General features: G+C 48.8%; 9 protein-coding genes and 2 non-coding genes across 11 annotated transcripts; 5 read left to right on the forward strand and 6 right to left on the reverse strand.

Annotated features, from left to right (window-relative positions):
- Positions 1–73, reverse strand: BO85DRAFT_t20. Its single transcript has one exon. It is a non-coding gene; the product is annotated as a tRNA-Thr (tRNA).
- Positions 74–738: 665 nt separating this feature from the next.
- Positions 739–1661, forward strand: BO85DRAFT_9055 (uncharacterized protein). Its single transcript, XM_025665773.1, has one exon. The coding sequence runs from the start codon at positions 839–841 to the stop codon at positions 1349–1351; it is 513 nt and encodes a 170-aa protein (XP_025520748.1). The 5' UTR covers positions 739–838; the 3' UTR covers positions 1352–1661.
- A 186-nt stretch (positions 1662–1847) lies between these two features.
- BO85DRAFT_t19 lies at positions 1848–1920 on the reverse strand. The gene has a single exon. It is a non-coding gene; the product is annotated as a tRNA-Thr (tRNA).
- Positions 1921–2676: 756 nt separating this feature from the next.
- Positions 2677–4143, forward strand: BO85DRAFT_410130 (mitochondrial 54S ribosomal protein uL22m). Its single transcript, XM_025657462.1, has 2 exons — positions 2677–2745; positions 2821–4143. The coding sequence occupies exons 1-2, from the start codon at positions 2697–2699 to the stop codon at positions 3852–3854; spliced, it is 1083 nt and encodes a 360-aa protein (XP_025520749.1). The 5' UTR covers positions 2677–2696; the 3' UTR covers positions 3855–4143.
- On the reverse strand, positions 3995–5616 carry BO85DRAFT_9079 (phosphoglycerate mutase family protein). The gene is made up of 4 exons (XM_025665776.1): positions 5206–5616; positions 4925–5149; positions 4597–4842; positions 3995–4521 (listed from the first exon to the last, which is right to left on the reverse strand). The coding sequence occupies exons 1-4, from the start codon at positions 5416–5418 to the stop codon at positions 4135–4137; spliced, it is 1071 nt and encodes a 356-aa protein (XP_025520750.1). The 5' UTR covers positions 5419–5616; the 3' UTR covers positions 3995–4134.
- Positions 5614–7965, reverse strand: BO85DRAFT_386490 (uncharacterized protein). Its single transcript, XM_025656634.1, has 2 exons — positions 6851–7965; positions 5614–6798 (listed from the first exon to the last, which is right to left on the reverse strand). The coding sequence occupies exons 1-2, from the start codon at positions 7688–7690 to the stop codon at positions 5815–5817; spliced, it is 1824 nt and encodes a 607-aa protein (XP_025520751.1). The 5' UTR covers positions 7691–7965; the 3' UTR covers positions 5614–5814.
- A 1348-nt stretch (positions 7966–9313) lies between these two features.
- On the forward strand, positions 9314–11574 carry BO85DRAFT_494189 (SET domain protein). The gene is made up of 2 exons (XM_025663863.1): positions 9314–11224; positions 11285–11574. Coding segments are annotated over exons 1-2 (1797 nt in total). The 5' UTR covers positions 9314–9429; the 3' UTR covers positions 11287–11574.
- Positions 11575–12041: 467 nt separating this feature from the next.
- BO85DRAFT_473507 (ACT domain-containing protein) lies at positions 12042–12522 on the forward strand (the record flags this gene model as incomplete). Its single annotated transcript, XM_025662627.1, has 1 exon — positions 12042–12522. The coding sequence occupies exon 1, from the start codon at positions 12097–12099 to the stop codon at positions 12520–12522; it is 426 nt and encodes a 141-aa protein (XP_025520753.1). The 5' UTR covers positions 12042–12096.
- Positions 12523–12688: 166 nt separating this feature from the next.
- BO85DRAFT_515435 (uncharacterized protein) lies at positions 12689–13767 on the reverse strand. The gene is made up of 3 exons (XM_025664786.1): positions 13371–13767; positions 13077–13302; positions 12689–13025 (listed from the first exon to the last, which is right to left on the reverse strand). The coding sequence occupies exons 1-3, from the start codon at positions 13742–13744 to the stop codon at positions 12828–12830; spliced, it is 798 nt and encodes a 265-aa protein (XP_025520754.1). The 5' UTR covers positions 13745–13767; the 3' UTR covers positions 12689–12827.
- Positions 13768–14409: 642 nt separating this feature from the next.
- BO85DRAFT_410142 (putative AMP-binding enzyme) lies at positions 14410–17129 on the forward strand. The gene is made up of 7 exons (XM_025657463.1): positions 14410–14795; positions 14861–14931; positions 14994–15141; positions 15203–15238; positions 15288–16334; positions 16410–16689; positions 16757–17129. The coding sequence occupies exons 1-7, from the start codon at positions 14664–14666 to the stop codon at positions 16882–16884; spliced, it is 1842 nt and encodes a 613-aa protein (XP_025520755.1). The 5' UTR covers positions 14410–14663; the 3' UTR covers positions 16885–17129.
- A 1424-nt stretch (positions 17130–18553) lies between these two features.
- BO85DRAFT_464827 (putative serine/threonine protein kinase) lies at positions 18554–20219 on the reverse strand (the record flags this gene model as incomplete). Its single annotated transcript, XM_025662011.1, has 1 exon — positions 18554–20219. The coding sequence occupies exon 1, from the start codon at positions 19850–19852 to the stop codon at positions 18554–18556; it is 1299 nt and encodes a 432-aa protein (XP_025520756.1). The 5' UTR covers positions 19853–20219.
- Positions 20220–20800: the final 581 nt, after the last annotated feature.

A 20800-nucleotide genomic window follows, 5' to 3' on the forward strand; every position in this document is an offset into this window, starting at 1 on the left:
TGCTTCCACGCGGATTCGAACCGCGGACCTCATGATTACTAGTCATGCGCTCTACCAACTGAGCCATAGAAGCTGGTTGATGTGAATGACTTGCATCTTATGCTACTTGTTCCTATGCTAGAGAATGACAACTGCTCCTGGAATTGGACAGTCCGCGCCTTCCAGAAAGATATGTTCTTATTGCTATCATTACTACTATGCAAACCCTTCTTATGATATGTTTAGGCATAGTGAGTAGCGCTGCAAGAGTTCATATTTCCTTTCTACCCACCATACCATCTATATTTACTAGCCTACAGCCTGTCAATCTTGAGTTGCAGATGTTTTGCCGCTACATTCGCCAGCTTTCCGTGCACACTATATATACTATCGCCATGAACACTGCGCCATCATGATGTTGACCACCCACACAGGCCAACCATCAACACCAATATCACGTATAAAATGTTATTTGATGAGATTGAATCCAACAGATACCACCCGAAGTCACCACCGCGCTCATCATAACGCAAACCCTGAAAACCCATCACTCAATACAAAACCTACAATGCCAGCAGAGGATCATACCTACACCGGCAGCATACCACGGGAGCCTGGCCGAGGACAGAATCAGAAAACAGTATCACTGAAGCAGTAATAGTCGATGCACGATCGGTGTCTCCGCTGTTACCATGCGAACGCACGAGAGAGGTCACCTAGCATGTGTCACACAACAGGCACCTGTGGAAGGTGAGGTATCAAAGAACACCGGCGGTAGCATATAGACCACCAACGGAGACATCTTCCTGCAGGGTATGTTGCTGACGGTTCAGCAGGAAAGCACCTCCAACAGAAGTCCATGGAAATCCCACCAAGACCATTCCCCCACCTCCCTCAATCTGATACTTCACGATCGGTATTTACCATTACTATAAAGAACAGGAACTCTGCCAATATCGTGCGACGCAGCAGTACCCACGCCATGTGTATGCCCAGCCCAAACCAATCTTCCATAAAGCACCTCTACACTCAGATCCTCGCAGCCATTACCCCCACACACGTACAGGGAGCACAGCCAGCCACATTCTGCAATCCTAATCTAACCTCGCACTTCCCCACCCACTGCTCGGATAGCACCCTTACTTGGATGAGCCTGAGCATACACAGCAGGCTTTCCTCGAGCCAATTACCCCGCGTTGTCACTGACTCACACACGATGATTACCCAACCACGAAACTCATTATCTAGCTCAGGTATCCCAATTTGTATCGCCAATTGGTCCAGCGCCACCTCCCTAGCACCTGCCGTGTTACTATCCGCTGCCCACCACTACGGAAATAGCTCGGCACCGCTAATATATAGCGATGACTGAAAGTAAGACTTATGGCAGTAACCGATTATCGAGATATATAAGAGAGTCGCCGAGACAATGCCCTATCCTGAGGCCTCGAATGAAGAAGAGAAGTCTTAAGAGCTTCTTGTCTACCTCTCGAGGCTGGCGCACGGTGTCTATCCGCACCAAGGTCTGCCGAGCGCCAACGATCAGAAACACCCCATACAAAGTCATGAAAAGCCTCGGGAGCGGTAAAGGGTGGGCAAGTGGGCCACAAATAAGAACAAAGTATCAAAGAAATCCATGGATCTCCAACTCAATTCTTATACCCTATCTTACAACCGGCATAGAAGCTCATTGCTGGTTGATCATAAGACCTGGAGTATCTTGGATATTGGCGGCTCACTCCGCAAGGTAGCCGACCAACAACCACTTAATTCACTTTAACTGGCAAAAGTTACCTTCATCACCGGTACCACTGTCAAAAGACGGGCTGATGACGATATGCCTGGGCGAAAATAGAAAGGGCAAAAAATGCTTCCACGCGGATTCGAACCGCGGACCTCATGATTACTAGTCATGCGCTCTACCAACTGAGCCATAGAAGCTGGTTGTTGTATAAGAATTTTTGGCTTTGATACAATTGAGACAATAATCAATGATTAATGCTGATTCTATGGAAGGTGAAAAGACGGGCATCAATCACCAGATGTGCATTGAGAGAACAAGGGGATTACCAATGAGCCGACAGACCATGAACGCATGTAAAGTGATACCAGTCCTAGCAGTCTGCATGCTCCAGCAGCTTTGCGGCTGGATCCCATCTGCAAAAGCAGGGAATCTCGACTTTGATCGATCTTTCGTGCTGTGTAACCGGCCAGTGACTTAGCTCGGGAGACGGGTAACTATAAATGGTCAGTGGCTGGAGGACCCAGACACTCAGGCGCGATCCGAGCCCTGAAGGATGCATGGCCAATTCTAAACTTTGTTCTCAGCAGGCATGTTTGGATGCATGTAGTACACCTCCATGGGAGGGCCTGGCCGGCTGCTACCCGAACGGGCAAAGCGGGTTAGGCCGAGGCCACCACACCCTTCCGGGGTATGAGGTCATTGTACAGATGGACTTACGCCGTGATTGGCAGGACCGGGATTCCCTTTCCAGCCAAAGACACATGATCCAGCCGCGGCTGACCCTTCCAGAATTAGACTAGTGCTTGCCTTGCGGCTTCGAATCTTGTCGCCGGAAATATCAGGTGTCGAGGCAGAAGCATCCGGCGGACCGGACAGACCCGAGACGCACCGCCAAGGCCCAGTCTTCATCCCGACACTTTTTTCCCTCTGATCTCCGGACCCCGTGCTATCACCTCCAGATTCATCGTCCGTCATGGCCTCAATGGGTGCTGTCCCCCAGTATGGGCAGCTGATCCGGTCCAGTAAGTACCCGCAAGACACATAACCCTGTTTTTCTCCCAATTGTGGCCCCTCCCATCCTCACCTCTTCCCTGCAGTCTCTTCAGCCCGGACCGGCCTGACCTACGTCCCTCGCCGCACACTGGCCTACACTGTCCCTCGTCAAGCCTCCGAAGACGGTTCCAACGGCCCCAATGAAAAATCCGAGTCCGAATCGAAGCCCTCCACCTTGTCCTCGATCAAGAACTTCTTCTTCGGCGGCAAGCCCGGCGCCGCCAAGCCCAAAGCTCGCCGTACCACCGCTCCCGCCAAACGCGAGGGTTCCCTGAGCGCCGACTCCATCTTCGCAGAGGATGAAGCCAGCCCCAAGCTGGTGGCCTCCGGCCGTACGCCCGCTGCTCGTAAGCAAGCCGGCGCCACCGAGGAGGGCCAGGAAGAGATCGACTATGCCGTTGACCGACGAAACCGGGAGACGATGCAGGCCGTGCTGGACCCGAACCCCAAGGCGCGCACACGCTGGGAACAAAAGATGGTTGCTCGCGAGATCCGTCGTCGAGGCCGTATCTCGCCCACCGAGTTGATCATGCGGACGGAGCGCGAGTCCCTCTCCAAGTCCCATTGGTTCAAGACCTCCGTCAAGAAGCTGGGTCCTCTTGCTCGTCAAATTGCCGGCAAGAACATCGACGATGCCATGCTGCAGATGCGTCTGAGCAAGAAGAAGGCCGCCAAGGAGGTTCTCGAGCACCTTGAGCATGCTAAGAACGTCGCCGTGGTGCGTTCCGGTATGGGTCTGGGAGCCGTCGAGGGCAAGACCGCCAGCCAGAAGCCCGTCACGATCACTCTCAAGAACGGAGAGCGCAAGACCATTAACGATCCTACCTCCATTTACATCGACCAAGCGTGGGTTAACCGTGGACCGTACGGCTACGACTACGACCACCGCGCGCGTGGTAACATCAACCTCATGCGTCCGCCGTACACCTCTCTGTCGGTGGTGCTGAAGGAGGAGCAGACGCGTATCCGTCAATGGCAAAACCGGGAAGCCGAGGAGCTGCGCAAGCGTAAGGCTAAGCTCTGGACGCCGCTGCCGGACCGCAAGATTACGGCACAGAACCAGTTCTACAGCTGGTGATCAATGTTTCGATTATACGTTTTCGGCGTTGTTTTTCTGTTCAATATTCCTAGACCGTTAAGAAGCACTTCATTCCTCTCTGGTGGATTTTCTCAGCATGTGTTTTAAAAACCCTTTTTTTTTCTTGGTTAACTTCCCCCCGTGTCTCTATCTTAACGTGCGTGTATGATGAGGGTTGCTTCGATCCAAGAATCAATGTACAATACAATATCTATCATCTATATACCTATTAGTTCCTTTCTCTCTATATGCAACACCAACTATGTCATGTCTAGACAAATCACTTAGGAACCCCAAACCAAGGCTCCACCTCCATAACGGGCAACGGCCCCTGCACTCTCTCCCCACGAACAAAAACCGGAATAACACCGCCGGTCTCAAGAGGCGAAAACCTCCGATGCCCAAAAACATTCAAAAGACTCGTAATCGCCCCGGAATGCGCCGTCAACGACAGGAACATCTTGTCCTCATCCGTGGAAAAGATATCCTGCATCAGATCACGGAATCGCTTGTCCCGCGCGGAATCAGATTCCCGGAGCTCGGCATCATACATCTCGTCGTTCTCAGTGAAGCCTTCCTCGATGATGTAGGTGGGGTATTCGGTCGTTATGGCTGTTTTGCTGGACCGGCCGTCGCAGGTGTGTTGGCCGATGGTTTCGCGGAGGAGCTGTCACCGGTTAATAACTAACTAGTCCATGACAATGACAAAAAGGAGGTAACTAAGAAGGGGAATGAATAGTACCTCTTTAACAACCGGCCTAAACGGCTCCGTACCCTCCATCCCCGTCCCAACGAAAGTAATCCACGCCGTCTCAAGACATCTATTCAACGGACTAACGTAGAATTTCTCCGGAGTGGGGATATGATGTTCCTTGAGTTGCTGTTTCCAGGTATTGTGCGCGGTTCGCGCTTGGGATTTGCCCACCTCTGTGAGACGGGCGTCGACCCAGTTGCTTGTGCCGTTGCCGGGGAGGAGGGAGTAATATTTCTTTTTTTTTATTTCATTATTATCCATAATGGGGTTTTATGATGGAGAAGGGTGTTTGAGTTTAGATAACTGGTTTACTTACATCCCATTCTTCCGTGCCGTACTCCCGCTCCGCTACGTTATGGTAGCCCTCTCCGTGGCGGCCGAGGAAGAGTACCTTGTAGCGGACATTAGGGTCAGTGGATTGGGCGTTGAGGGTGCGCACGTGGTGGGCGAAGCGCTCCCAGGTGGTTTTTTGGTTGATGTTGGGGCCTAGGTCTGCGTCTGTGGGGTAGGCGCGGGGGATGAGGCCGAAGTTGGAGGATGCCTGGGTGTTTGATATTAATTTTTGGGTTGGGATAGGGGGATTTGGGGTGGACGTACGTAGTTGAAGGTGTTGGGGTCGGTGGAGGGCTCGCTTTGGTAGAAGTAGCCTGTTACGGTGGAGAATCGCCAGTGCGATTCGGTGGGGGTGGAGGGGGTCATTGGGTTCGAAGATGGGGGAGAGGGTTGGGTATGGTTTCTTTTTGGATGGAGGGAGTAAGATGAGAACTGGAGATGAAATGGATGGACGGATGGATTGATGGATGGATCCATTCGGTTTGGGGCCCGCTGGAACGCGGATGGTGGAGGGCTGTTGATTGGTTGGTGGGATTGTATAGCAGTGGGGACGGTGGACTCGGGATTCGCAGTATGGGATGTCCTTGAGTACAGGGCTACTCCTGATTACCGGTCACTTGAGGGGTCCTGTTTAAAGTTCAGTCAGTATGTGGCTGGTTATTCTGCTGGTAAGTTGCTTATTATGAGATGAAGGAAAGTTAAACCAATTGGAATAAAATGTATGAAATGTATGAAATGACCATTCCTAACTGTTCACCTCATGCTCTAGCATGGACGATGGTATCAAGCAAAGACAGAACTAACACCGCTAAATGACTGGTAAATATACATATAAAACAGAGAAAACACGCTTATGCAAGTTTTAAAACTCAATCAACCCCATCGAAATCCCTTCCCCGTGAGCCAATGCCGTCTGGTCGATATCATGACGAGCTTGCCAAATCTGGAAAAGCTCCAGGTTTTGTCAAAGCACGTACTCAACCAAGAAGCGAAGCATACAGATAAATCCAAGAAGTGAGAGACCGGAAAGACGCTTTGAAGTACCCTTGACACAATTGTCCGCGACGCAAATTGGTCGTGGACATCGTTGGCTTGTACGGCCAACGAGTGGGGTGTCGATGGATATACCAAAGATCTGATGCGCCAGGAACTGGCGTGTGTCTCGAATATGGCACTGGCCTCAGTGCCGCGGTTGGATTGCACGCTTGCTGTGGCAGCAGCACGCGAGGAGGGGCTAGGCCTGCATAGTACGCCGCTGACGGCAGCTGTACTGGATCGGGATGGAATTGATGCCTGGACTGACACATGCATGCGGGCTGTCACAGCCTGGTTTGCTTGTTGTCTGTCCGGAGCATGACGAAGAGCCAGTCCTCCCCGATCTACCTGACCTGATGTCGAACAGATCTGCAGTCTCTTCGACAGTGAGTGGACGAGGCCGACCCTGCGGTCGGAACCAGGTGACCTTGGTGATTGCTGTTGTCCCGAGCTGTCCCGGAGCGTTGTCGGACGACCTGTACCGCCATTGAGGTCTACATCGCCACGACAGCTTGCAGCTGACTTGACTGAGTGTGGCGAGTGCTGTCCATATTGAGGATCCATCGACGTAGGAGTGGATGGCAAACGGTGGCGATGCCGAAGTTGAACGTATTGAAGCTCCTTTGAACCCAAGCCTCCTGTCGGCTGTGAAACAGTTGACTTACTGGCTGGTGTCGGCGTCGTGCTCACAAGAAGAGATTCTCGTTCAGATCTGTGAACGTGTCGTTGCGTGCTGAAGGTCGACTTGATTGGTATGTTGCAAGTAGAAACAGCCTTTTGGCTGACAGCAATTTGGGAGGCGGCCTTCTCAAGACAGTTGCACTATACTTGAATTAGTACATAGACATCCGGCTGCCCTGGGAGGTTTACTCACCCGCTTGTGTTGTTTCCTGTGCTTCTCGCAAGCACCATGCTTTCGAACTTTGATGTAGTTTTCTTTCTGAGCTTGCGAACGAGGCTTTTGCTTCTTTGGTACGTTCGTGGTTGTGTTCATGTTAAGATCAAGCACCAGTTCCATAGCCCCAGCTGCAGACTCAGAGCTCGAGACTGGTGTGCGCGTTACATCGGGCAGAGGTGTGGTAGCTGGGGTTGTACATGTCCCACCCTGATAAACGCTAGCTGCAGAGTCAGACCAGCGAGGGGATGGGAATGTTGTGCTCGAGTCCGACGACAGTTCCAGATCCTGCATTGCTGCTTCCTGAAGGCGTTGCATGTGAAGAGCAATAGATGCCTCCATGCGCTTTTCTTTGCTAGACAAGGCGCTTGGATCAGCAGCAGCTTGGAACTCCACCATCTGTCGGACAGTAGTGTAGAAGGGGTCGTCAACCCCGCCCATATCCTGTGACCATAGGTCAGTCAGCTCCGATCCCATCAGCCCCGGAGTCGGAGATGCGGGCATCTGGTGTAAGGACCCGGTGGGGTCCAGCATGGATGGCGAGGCGTCCAATGCATGTCCTCCAAAGCCCTCCATAGGCGCATCATAGTTGACCAGATCAGCGAATAGCTCCTGAGTGCAGACCCCAGGACTCGGACCCCAATTGCAATCATCAAAGTCGGCAAAAGTTAGATCCAAATCCTTAGGGGAGACAGAATCCACCGAGGTGGGATTGCTTCCCACACCCCCGTAGGGGATGTCGAAGGAGTTGTCAAAGTCAAACCACTCTTCACCGGGAGTGGAATGAGCGATGGACTGGAGCAACTGGTCGGCAGCCATAATCGAAGGAGAGACGCGGCTTTGAGGGAGAGTTGATGCCCGGGAATTCAGGATGACCGGAAGGACGGAGTGGGAAAGAGCCGGCCTTGAGATTATTGCCTGATAAGGAAAGACGGAGGAGAAACCTTTTCGACGGGGTGAGTCACGTCGAACCCGGCACTTGGCAAAGCCTTCAAAGATGAAGAGAGGCAAACAACGAAAGTAGGTAGCCCTCAGGAGTGTCCCTGGAGATGATGAAGAATCAGGCAGACAAAAAGGAGTGAAGGAAATCGAAGGATGGACCGGCGGTGGTACAAGGCTTACATACAATGGCCTGAACGAGGCTCATCTGCCCCAGCCTGGCGCTATGCCCCTTTCGAGACCCCGACTGCCTGCCGCTAGGCCGCTTTGGGACCCCGACACCCGCGCGCCCCGCGACTGGATCATTGATCTTCCGGCCTGGTTTTGGCACTGCTCCTTTGGGTTTCACATGGTTATGCTTCACACCGCTTGTGTGGGCATTCGTTGCTTCATATAATTCGTTCGATTCTTTGAATTTCAAAGCCGAGGTTTGGTTGCTTACTATTGTGCAGAAACTAGTAATAACCCTATGGCTATCATCAACCTGCAGACTTTCGTCATCCGGGGTGCCCAAACTGTCCCGCACTGGCTCCGCAAGGACAGTCAGTCACATGACAACGTTATTTATAGTGATAAGCCTGGAATAATTGACATGATCACATATGGTAGTCAAAGTTATAAGATTCCATTTTTCTAACTAAGATATCCAATGAACGGAGAGAGCACTGCATTCAGGCCACTACAAGTCTGCTGCTTCAATACATGGTCTACTAAGTTGTTCTACATAGACCCACTCTATCCTCCTACTGACGAAAAGAAACCGACAAATAATTAGATAATACTGGTCTATTGTCACTAACATAGTTGGCAGTAATTACTGCCGAAAGAGATTCTGCCAGTATACCAAAGATATATCTCACTGGTTGCCTGGAGCATGATGGAGGACAAGAATGTCTCAACAAACCATAGTGATGAACATCGATGAGCATTCCGAAGCTTGAACTTCATGACCTCTATATCTCTATGCTGATATTACTGACAAGAAGATAACAATCAAGGTTAAACATGGAGCAATTCTGCCACCAGCAGCCGTTTGAGTATCCAAAAATAGTAATCAATGAAGAATTCAGGATATTTCATACTCTTCATTATCTACCAATATCCGTCGAAACACCAACAAAGAACGACGCATAAATTTGACCCCCAACAACAAAGAGTCCCCCCATCTCATTATCCCGAGAATTATATCTACCCGATAGGATCTTTATAGGTTTCAGACTTCAATGCTATAATTCTATGGTTTATCTCCAGTCTTTGACTCTTTCGCCTGAATAATCCGTTGATAAGACTATATGAGGAACAATAGTCCCCGACACAGCATGCTTACCTTTCCATGGAACCAAGTGATATTTCCCCAAGATAATCTAAATATGGGCAAGACAAAGCAGTCCTGAACAGATGTTTTGTGCCGAAGATTTACAAACGCTCATTGTGTTACACCGCAGGTTACCGGAAGAGGCCCGTTTTCATGATGGCAGCTTCCGGATACTTAAACCCCCGAAAGTTAGCCAACCCAATACAGGCGGAGCCTGTAGCTACCCAAATCAGACCGAGAAGCCTCAAAGACGTCACTGCCCATCCCACCAATTCAGTCTAATCATACCACAACTACCTGATCTATGGCTGCGAAAAGAATTTCGGACAACGGTCCGAAAGATACCTCCAGTTCACGAACACGATCTCTGAGGAAGCGTACGCAAGAGGAAGGAGGAGATGCAGACAGTTCTCCTAGCAAACGGCCCAAAAGGAGTTCCCCCACTCCATCCCAAAAATTGCGATCCCAGACACAGCGGGGACAAGAAGGAGAAGACGAAGACATCTCTCCTAGCAAACAGTCTGAGACAATCCCCCCTACTCCATCAGAGACATCAGAATTCCAGGAGGGGCAGGGACAAGAAGGAGGAGAGGCAGACAGCTCTCCAAGAAAACGGGGCAATACGACTCTCCACACTCCATCCCAGCCACTACAATCCCAGGAGGAGCAGAGGCAGGAAGGAGGAGAAGACACAGAAAGCTCTTCCAGAAATCGACCCAACACGAGTTTTCCCGCCCCAGCGCAACTATCAGGATCCCAAAAAAAGCGGCGACAAGAAGGAGAAAATGCAGAAAATACTCCTAACAAACGACCCAAGATGGGCACCTTCCAGCCCCGCCCATTATCCCCAGCATTTATACTGGATAGAGACCAGATCCTGCATGCGTTCATGTACGACTTATATGAGGTCAACAAAATACACAACGAAAGTGAAAACAACAAAGTGGCAAGATTGGACTACGAGGCGCGGTGCATTTACGCATCACGGGCCTTAGAAAAGGCCCTTACTTGCACATTATGGTCATTTGATGAGGCCAACATGGATTGCGAGGAGCGAGAAGCGAGCCGACTACGGATTTTCGCCGAGAACTTCGGCTGGTCCATGCTTGCGATATGTGTACAGGCGGAAGCCTTTCGAAGGCTATGTAAGGAAGAAAGCACATTAATGTGGAAAGCCGTATATAGGAAATTTCAGGAACACCATTACAATATCTGGATTCAGGCTTCTACGCGTGGTTTTGAATGGCGCAAATTGTTGGCGCCATATGCGGGGGATGCTGCTCCACCCAAGCTCAACCATGTATTGGCTTCCAGAAATGAAGCGGAGAATCTCAGACATACACATCCTCATGAAATAGTCATAATTGAAGAGGAGAGACAAGTTCGCTCACCGAAATTCCAAAATCGCTTACAGAAACATATCGGAGCTAGCATTTTTCACCCCAGGGATTGGCAAACGGCGAAGGATCCAGAGCATCGGGGGCTGAAGAAGGATCCAACCCTGCGAGAGGGCCTTAACTATGGTCTTTGCGATCTCTGCGCCGAAGGGAAAATCTGCGAATGTCGAATAAAGGAGGCCCCCTTTGAATTCGTGCAGTTGGTGGAAACACCCAAGGGTGTCGGGGTACGTGCTCTTGCGCGATTTGAGAAAGGAGATATCCTGGGTGAATATATTGGCGAGCTCCATCCACCTTGCTACCAAGGTGACCTCATATATGCGCTTACCATGCAGGGTAAAGTCGACGTAGATGAGGAAATTGCTCTAATTTGCCCGATGGAATATGGGAATTTCACTCGGTTTATCAACCACTCCTGCAGGCCCAATACAACTTTTGAACGGCGGACAATTGGGAATCGGGCAAAAATGACCGTGGAGGTCGTGCGGAATATTCAACCTTTTGAGGAACTCACGATTAACTATGGCCGGGAATATTGGAAAGGTCGAACATGTATTTGTGGAGAGGAAGGGTGTTACACTCAGCAAGAGAGGAGGAAAAAACGGCAACAGGAACGGGAGATGGAACGGCGAAAGCAAAGGGGTATGCAACTTGAAGCATCTAAGAATGTTACAGAGGAAGGGGACAAAGATAAAGAAGAATGTTTAGCCAAGGAGGTTAATGAGGAAGAGGCAGAAGCAGCAGCCGAAGCAGCAGAAGAAGAGACCGATGAAGAAGAAGCCGACGAAGAAGAAACCGACGAAGAAGAAACCGACGAAGAAGAAACCGACGAAGAAGAGACCGAAGAAGAAGAGGCTGGAGAAGAAGAGGTCGAAGAAAGGCCACCAAACAAGAAACCCGAAGAAGCAAAAGCATCATCAAGGAAATGGTCAAAAGGAGGATCATCATTGGAAGCAGAAGAAGGCCCATCGAAGAGTAAGCCCAAAGAAAAGATAGCATCATCGAAAGTTGGGACAGGAAAGGATAGGGAAGAGGAAGAGAGAGCAGCACAAAGAATACATCAAGATTGGGTTCCTATTCTCGAAGACTACAATGATTACCCTAGTTGCGATGACGAAGAAGAAGGAGGAGGAAAAGAGAAAGGAGAAGAAGAATTGGAAGGAGAAGGAACAGAAGAACAACAAGAAACATCGGAAGAATCGTCATCAAGAGAGTCAGAAGGATCCTCTTACGTGTTCGTCGACGAGGAGGAAGAAGAAGAAGAAGAAGAAGAAGAAAAAGAAGGAAGAGAAGGAAGAGGACACTAAGCATTATGTTTCTCCTCATGCAATGAATTATATCAAAGGGGCTATATACACTTCAGATGTTGTCTATAACCAGTGCATTTAGAGCGTTGCTTTTCGCGCTTAACTACTCTCTATTCCAAACTAAGTTTAGCCTAATTCCACCACCAATCCCAGTGTCTACTACATCACCCAACATCCTCGTCACCTCCTAATATAAATCCCCGTCTAAACTAATCCTATACCTCCAATCCAAACTCCAAACCCAAACACAATTTCAACCAAACCAAAATGCCCCCAACTCCCGGCGAATCCAACCTCCAAACCCTCCTCGCCTCCCTCTCACCCATTCTCCACCCGGACATTTTCGTCTTCCTCACCATCCCCCACACCAGCATCTCCCAAGCAAGTCCAGATCTCCACACCTTGCAACCACGACTCCTCTTCCAGGAAGCGGAAGGCACCACGTACATTGTGACTCGTGAACGTGCCGAAGCACACGGCTTCACTGATTATGTTTTCCCCTGCCGCATGATTACCATCAGCGTGCACTCTAGTCTTGAGGCGGTGGGGCTGATGGCTGCTATTAGCGCTAAGCTTAAGGAGGCTGGGGTGAGTGCGAATGTGTTTAGTGGGTTCTATCATGATCATGTTTTTGTTCCTGAGGGGAAGGAAGAGGTTGCGATGACGGCGTTGGGGGAGTTGTCGGGGAAGTAAAAGTGAAGGAAATTGTTTGGTGTGAGGGAGCATGCTTCTTGTAGTATTGATTGGGGATGTTGGGTAGATTTAATATTGAAGGGAGCTTTGTAGCATGTCATTAGGGGACGGTGTTGAGATGTACTATTAGTATCTTTAACCGTGCTGTTTTTATGACCAAAGTTATCCAGTTTGTAATATCGATGCTAACCCATACTAATTCAAATATTATATAACGATACCATGTGTCTCAAGAACCATAAATCATTACTTATTTGATCATAAACGTAGCGTCCAGCGCCAGTACGTCAACAAATCCAGCGTCTCTACTTGGATTTCATCGTCTCAATCGTAGTTTGGCCGCACGCACCGCCAAGCCAATACCGCGTGATCAATTGCGCAGATTCGGTGTTCTTGCGCGAAAAGTCGTACAGCTTGGAAGCACGAATGTTGAGCATTTCTCCGTCAAGATCGGCTTCCAGGACGCGGGCATGGCGAGGGCCCATTAGAGATATGACTAGCATCTGTCGATCCACATTAGTTTATCATAGCGTAAGTACAATTTGAGTGCATACTGGGGCAATGATATGCGATCGTAGAGACCTGGTTCTTAGACGAGCAGCCATGATATCGGTGATAGTCATGATCTCTCCGCGGAGCACTCGATCATCCCCAATCGCTTCACTTTCTAACATAGCTTTGAAGTGTGGGTAATTCCCTTCTGGATATTCGGTTACTGTTACGGCGTACCAGTTGAACCCGACAGACTCCAGCAGTTGACCGAATTTGTAGTCTCCAATTCTGTCATAGATGGTCAGACACACTGCTTACCATGAAAACGGTAAGATTGGTGCTGAAAGGGGACATACTCTCGATATATGCCAGAGGGAGGAGGGTTATCAGGATACTCATCTGATGCATATTCCCAGCTATTGCTGAAATGGTTGGTAAAAAAGATCTCCATATCACGAGTATCCCACAGGATATGCTTCGGATCGGGGGGAAATTCTAGAAGATTCTTCTCATCCTCCTTCTCTGGGAGGGGCAATTCTTCTGGATATGGGTTGAAGAAGCGTGGGTGATGTTCACTATCCCCATCAAGAGATAAGGGTAGGTGACGGATACTGGCTGCTTTCAGGTCGGAGGATTTAACATGCTGGCTAGGAGTTTGCCTGATCAGCTCTTCTATCCTAGCCAACTTGTGAACGCGATCAGCTCGTTCGCGCGCGAGAACCTCATCCATCTTGACTTTTGCAAGTGAATGAATAGAAGTAGATTGGTGATTGGGAAGAGACCGGGAGAGAAGAGTCGGTTACCAAGGGGGTGCAGGCTGCAAGGGTGGCGACCGCTGCAGCCTAAGGCACAAGTCATCTTGATGTGGGCCCTGATATGGATCGGATTGTGCGGATACAATGAGATGAGCATTACTCACCAATCAGTGTGGAATGGCCTAAAGTACCCTGAATATTAGTACTATATTATTCAGTCTAGAACAACACATCTGATAGCACAGAATATAGATAGACAAATGGCTGAATGTGGCTTCGGTTATTCTCGGGCCAAAGTAGTCAGGAACCAAATGATGGGAAGCCCTAAATTAAGCTGGAGATCTATCCTAGTAAGCTTCATTTCCCCGCCCGGGAATCGGAACAGTTCCGGCCTGAGGAACAAGAGTACAAAGTAGCTACTTGTACATCCCTGATTTTATCCCTGGTAGAGCTTTAATAACCAGTGCCTCAAGAGTGCTGTTTATTGAGATTAAACTACTCAAACCAATTGAGTATTGAATGTTACTGCAATACTTGAGCTGCAGGTACTAGTGTCCCAAACAGGCAAGCCGCCTGCATCAACCCCGCATCTACAGGACACGTGAGTCCCGGCCACATTCCTCCAGCTGCCTTTAAATTACTCCATCTCTTCAGCTCTTCATTCTTCATTCTGCCAATTGTCAAGGCTAGATTTCAGCTCGTGTTCATTACTCTTCAAGTTTGCGTGGCGCAGTCCGTGCTCTTAGCTATCCGCCGACAATCCCTGGTTGAGCCAATCTAGACTCAGCTTGTGGTGAAGCTAGAAGCAAGGGGAGGTACATCCTGGTGACGAACGCCACGATCTCCACCTGTGTATGGGTAGAGTGCTATGAACATACCGTGCCACAGAGCCAGATGCGCGTTGCTTCGGTTAACTGTAGAGGGCTTTTTCACAGAAGATGCTCTGTGAGGAAGCCCCTCCAGTTGGCAGCATTGCCGGGAAGACGTGGACTGTTAACGACAAGCTATTCTCGAGGTCCTACAGAAGTAAGCATGCTCCATGCCATGTTAGGTCAACGTGGTATCGATGCAATCTATTGACATAATATCAGCCTCCACTGTTAGATACAGTGATTGGAGACCACTTCGCAAAGATCGTCAACCAGTATGGCGATAGACCAGCGTATGCTTCCCCTCTGCCATCGAGCTTGTGCTTTGTATGAGCGCTTTTCTGACAGTGATAAGTGTCATCTGCAAACAACAAAATGATCGAGCCACATATTCTTCCCTTGACGCCAGAAGCAATGCCCTTGCGCGTGGCCTTGAATCTGTCGGTGTCCAGACCGGAGACCGTGTGGGCGTCATGCTAGGGAACTCCATGGAACATGCTGTTGTATGCTGCCAGCCTGTGAAAGTCTTTCTCAGATATCTTGTAATAACCAAATCTCTCGCAGGCAACCTATGCACTCTTCAAGCTGGGTGCGATCCTGGTAGGTAGAACGCTTATACGTCATTAGACCAGGGCTGATACAGCATTAGGTTCCACTCAATCCATCATTCAACGCGACTCAAGTAGTCTCCGCCCTGGCTCATCTAGAAGCAAGCCATCTGATCATTAGCACCGAATCAAACCTCCCCCGAAAGGACCCAAGAAGCAATATCCCACTTCTTCAACACCTGATTCCGGACCTCTCCAAGACCCGCATCGAGTCAGAATTAGTACCCTCACTGAAGAACATCATCTCAGTCGACAACTCATCCGGGCGCGTCAACACCTCCGACTTCAACTGCTTAACAGCCTACAAATCACTTACCTCTGACGCAACGCCCGACAAAAGCGCCCTACCACCTCGCAACTTATCCCCAACCGACATAGTTAACATCCAATTCACATCCGGAACGACCGCAATGCCCAAAGCAGCATGTCTAAGCCATCGATCTATTCTCAACAACGGCTCCCAAATCGGCGACAGAATGCGCCTCACCCCAGAGGATATTGTATGCTGTCCGCCCCCATTATTCCACTGCTTCGGATCCGTACTAGGATACATGGCCACCGCCACCCACGGTGCAGCCATCGCATTCCCAACAGAAGCCTTCAACGCCAAAGCAGCCCTTCGAACCGTGCAAGAAGAAAAGTGCACTGCACTTTACGGCGTACCGACAATGTTTATCGAAGAGCTCAGTCTTCTAGACGAAGGGGAAATCCCCAACGAAGGCTTCCAGTACCTACGTACAGGCATCGCAGCCGGAAGTAGCATACCCGCGGAGTTGATGAAAAGACTACACAAGGTCCTAAATCTCACCGAGCTGACAATATGCTACGGAATGACAGAGACCAGCCCCGTCTCTGCAATGACCACGACGGACGACCCCATCGACAAACGGATAAACACCGTTGGAAGACTACTCCCACATGTTGAAGCAAAGGTCGTGAGCCTAGATGATCACAACAACATTTTGCCCATTAATACTCGCGGAGAGCTCGCAGTGAGCGGCTATCTCCTGATGAAAGAGTACTGGAATGACCCGGTAAAAACGGCAGAGGTTATGGTTGCTGATAATGACGGAAAAGTTTGGATGCATGTGAGTACTATACTTACACTGTTACAAATAACCACCGACAACCATATTTACTTAGTACTGACTTCTTGATCATAGACGGGCGACGAAGCCTCCATGTCTCCCGACGGTTACCTTACCATCACGGGCCGTGTAAAAGACCTCATCATCCGCGGCGGAGAGAACATCCACCCACTGGAAATTGAGAACTGTCTCTTGACGTACCCCGGCGTGATCGATGCCTCGGCTGTGGGCGTGCCAGATGAGCGTTATGGAGAGGCTGTGGCTGTGTTCATTATCCACCGGGAACTCGAGAGTGAAGCTGCGAATGAGGATAAAATCCGGCAGTGGGTTCGTGAGAAGCTGAGTAACCATCTTGGTATGTTTCCTTTGATTCACCGAAATGCTCTGTCAATTCTCAAGAGATCGCTAATTGATTGGTATAGTGCCAAAATACGTTTTCTTCCTGCAACCATCAGAGTCATTCCCCAAGACTGCAAGCGGCAAGGTGCAGAAGTTCAAGCTTCGGGAAGATGCTGTTAAGATGCTGAAGGAGAAGAGTAATCTTAGCTGAGTTCATATATTATGGCGGAATTTATCTACATAGAGGAGCTTTGGAGTGGTATATAGGGCATACAATCCTTTTCGTCAAAAAAACATCATGTGAAAGAGCATATTGATGAAAGGTAACCCGACTGATAATCATTGGACATATGTACTTGAATAACCAAGACGGTTGATGAGCCATTCTCTCCATAATAAGACGGCACTTGTATTTTACTGATTTCTAATATTCAGTAATCTTTTGTAAGTATTTGGATGTAATGCAATATCATCTCTATTGAATTCTCTGGAACTGCCGGTACATAGATACCAGGTCCTTCAGTCAACTTTGGCCACTTCCCCGGCGTGGGTCTCTAGATCTTCGCATCGGTTGAGATACGCAGCTACCGGGTCGTTTGGCCCTCGTTTCAAAGTGGTCATTTTTCGAGTCAGTTGGAAGACGCGTGTGTAGTCTGGTTCACACGGTACCTGTTCATATATTATTATTACAGCCCCGAGGATCGTACCACGATCCTGATATTCAAAGCCACATCAAAAGAATGGAAAGGATTTCAGGGGTGGAAAACACATCCATTCATCCTGAACCGCATATCACATATTTCTGTAAATTGTCTTGATATCGGGGACACATGTTATGTAGTAACCACGGATAGGGCATTGAAAGGACAGGTAAATGAGCCCCTACTGGGTTCAAAATTACATATATCAATGAAAAAGTAGCAAAGGTCTGCCTGTACCAGCTTAAGGGAGAAGGAAGGGCTTATGTATGGGAATAGAACAGCCAGAACGCAGGCTCCATATTATCATTGCTGAGGGTTTTTGTTTTGTTCGGCGAATTTGAGAGACTCAATTTTGAAATTGGTAGCATGATACCTTCTGGCTTTTAATTCTCTGAGCTATTAGAATCTCATGGTATGTGTATCTTGTCTTTCAGGGCCTTTGTTTATTAATAAGTGGTTTTAGTTTTTTTTTTTTTTTTTCCTATTTTTTCCCTTCTTTCTTTTCGTGTCCTCTTACAAAAAGATGAAGTAGTATAGTATCATCCTTTATCCTTTTTGGTGGTCTTTAAGTGCCTGAGAGCCTCCCAGAGTACTAAACGCGGCTTGATAGTAAGAAAGCATCATTGTCACGCAGACGAAAGGATAGAAGGGAGCAACGTTAAACAGTAGATAGTTGTACTAGTTAACTTCTAGATATTTCTCAGGTCTCCTCTATTTATAATTGACAGGAGGATATCGGAATATCATCCGATTATCAACTGCTTCCTTGCTCGAATTAGCCCTCTAGATCTTCTTATTTCGAGTTAGTCATTCGAGAGAGTCGTGCCATCGAGGCGTAGTCACTGAAGTCGACATATTAGAGTAGTTTTGTTGACACACAGCAGGGAAGTGGACATCTTGTCCAAAAGTAGTGGCACGACAATTGCAGTCGGCTTGTTGTATATAATCGAGTTTGAAGCATCAACGTATAACATATTAGATATCATTTCGTTGACTTGGTATGTGTCGTTGAAGTCAACTGCGCCCATAGTTTGGGGTCCGATTCTTATAGAGGATGAACCGCAGTATATCATTGCACCGTGGTTCAACATGTGTAGTGAGCTGAGAATACTTTCTCAGCTAAAGGATTGATCCAAGAACCATCAACCCGAGATATATTGGATCTTAGTGAGTCATTCACTACTCACTCGAATATACTCGCCTATTGATGTCACTTGACTTGGTTGTGCTGCTGTCCGTGTCTGATAAGTGCTGTGGTGGTGACAGCAACAGGGGATCCTGACAATGATGATGAGTTTCAGGAGGAGAGTGAGAATTTGTAGAAGCTGTTTCAAGCCCCGTCGGAGAACAGCAATCAATAGCTTGAATGCAGGGGCTATTCAAGGCTTCATCGATTGTGAGTCTTTTGTCGGGGTAAATGTGCAGCATTAGGAGAATCAGAGACCATATCTCAGGGCTCGGGTAGTCTGTAGGCCGGAACCCTGGCTGCCATTCGTGGATATCAGCCCAATCAATAAGGCTGACACAACGGCTTTTACGAAATCCCGCCCAATCAAGTACAAACCTTTGGAAATGCATATCTTTTTCGCTGTCGGCGACCTCCCAGGCCATGCTATGGTTGAACAAGTATCGTCCGATCAAGGCACAGGCCCATACATCAAGCCGGCGAGGGTCATAGTATCTACTGTACCATACCTCATGTGGCAGATAGGGTTCGGTATCGCAGATGTTTTTGTTCGAACACTGGCGGACTCTATCGGGATCTATCTTGGGATTCCTGAAGACCACAGCGAAACCAAAGTCGGTAATCTTGAGAACGCCTCTTTCCGTGAGGAGCAGGTTCTCTGGCTTCAGGTCTCGATGGGCGATGTCATGGTTATGGAGGTAGGATACACCACGTAAAAGCTGCTTGAACAGGCATAATTTGCCAGTGGTGCTTAGCCGGCCGATCGAAAGGACATCTAAGAGGTCACCCTGGCTGCAGTATTCCATGACAATGCTACACTGCCTCTCGTTGATGCAAAGGTCAACAGTTTTGACGACATTTGGATGACAAGCATGACGAGCGACGATGAATTCTTTACGAATATCGCGCATGAAAACATCGTATGGGGCCTCCTCCCTCTCGAAGAACTCCTTGGCAACATAACGAGATGTCCTGTCTTTGCTGTTGCGCTTATAGACGACGCGGACCTGTGCGTAGGCTCCTCTGCCAAGAACCTCGCCTTTGCTACTGTAGAAGGCTTCCTTCATTTTATAGGCTTTCATCTCCTCGAGCACATACATACTAACGGATGCTTCGGAGGTTAGGCTTGTGCCGAAGTCGTCGGGGACCTCCACAGCTTGGTAGTCGCTGCTTTGGCTAGGAGTGGGCTTGGAGCATGGCATGATCAACTTCCCAAGGCGATCATCCAGCTCGCTGGAGCCGACACTGTGGTAGATGCTCGAGGAGGAAGAGGAAGAAGCAGTGGAAGACATCGTATTTATATCAATACGAGTCTGTTGAGACGAGTTGATTTATCATTCGATCCACGATGGGATATACCTGGAAGCAAAGTATATCCGATAAGATATCGTTGTGTAGGTCACAACGAGAAATAAAGGGAAGAGGATAGAGAAGGGAGTGGAAGAGCAAGATTTTGCAGCCAATATAGCAAATGGTCGACTGCAATAGTTACAAAGCTAAGTTGGGCTTATAGAGCTATGTCCTGCTATAGCTAGAGCCAACAGTACTTTGCAGAACAAGAGTTGAACGATGGAAAGGAGGATGTTGGCGACGGGGGAGTTTCTGTGGGAAGGAAGCGGCATCTAGGCAGTAGAGTCATGTCATACTTGCACTTAGACGACTTTTCTCACGACATCATGACATGACTATGGCAGGGCAAGCGATGCCATCAGCAACACCAGCCTGGAGCGTCATCGCTCCAGAGCCATGGAGGCCACAGGCAAAACCTCGGAGATGATGTAGTAGACGCCTATGGTCTAAAGGGTACAGAATGGATATAGATACAGATATAGAGTATGGATATAGAAAATTCACCAGGTGCTAAATGATGGTATTGAATGGCTTCAGGGAAGCGAGTCTACGCTGAATATTGAATCACTGAGGTAAGCTACTTTAGGAAGAACAAGATTAAATGTAACGGAGGTCGGCATTATTGACGCTATGGACGAGCGTTAACACTATTTAGAGAAAGTCCAGCCGCCAGTCTGACGTTCCTTCCTTCCCCGACTTCCCATAATACATTGAACTGGACCAAGGCACATAACGCCACCACTTGACCATGCTGTTCCTGCGTCTACAGCACAAATGGTCAACGTATGAGCAATAACCGACATCATTGTTGGAACCTCTCAGTAGGCCATTGGAGGACTGAGTCATCGAGATGCTGGTTCTGTGAAGCAGTAAGGATGCTGACTGGATGG

The sequence above is a fragment of the Aspergillus piperis genome (genome assembly GCF_003184755.1).
Source record: "Aspergillus piperis CBS 112811 unplaced genomic scaffold BO85scaffold_1, whole genome shotgun sequence".
NCBI lineage: Eukaryota > Fungi > Ascomycota > Eurotiomycetes > Eurotiales > Aspergillaceae > Aspergillus > Aspergillus piperis.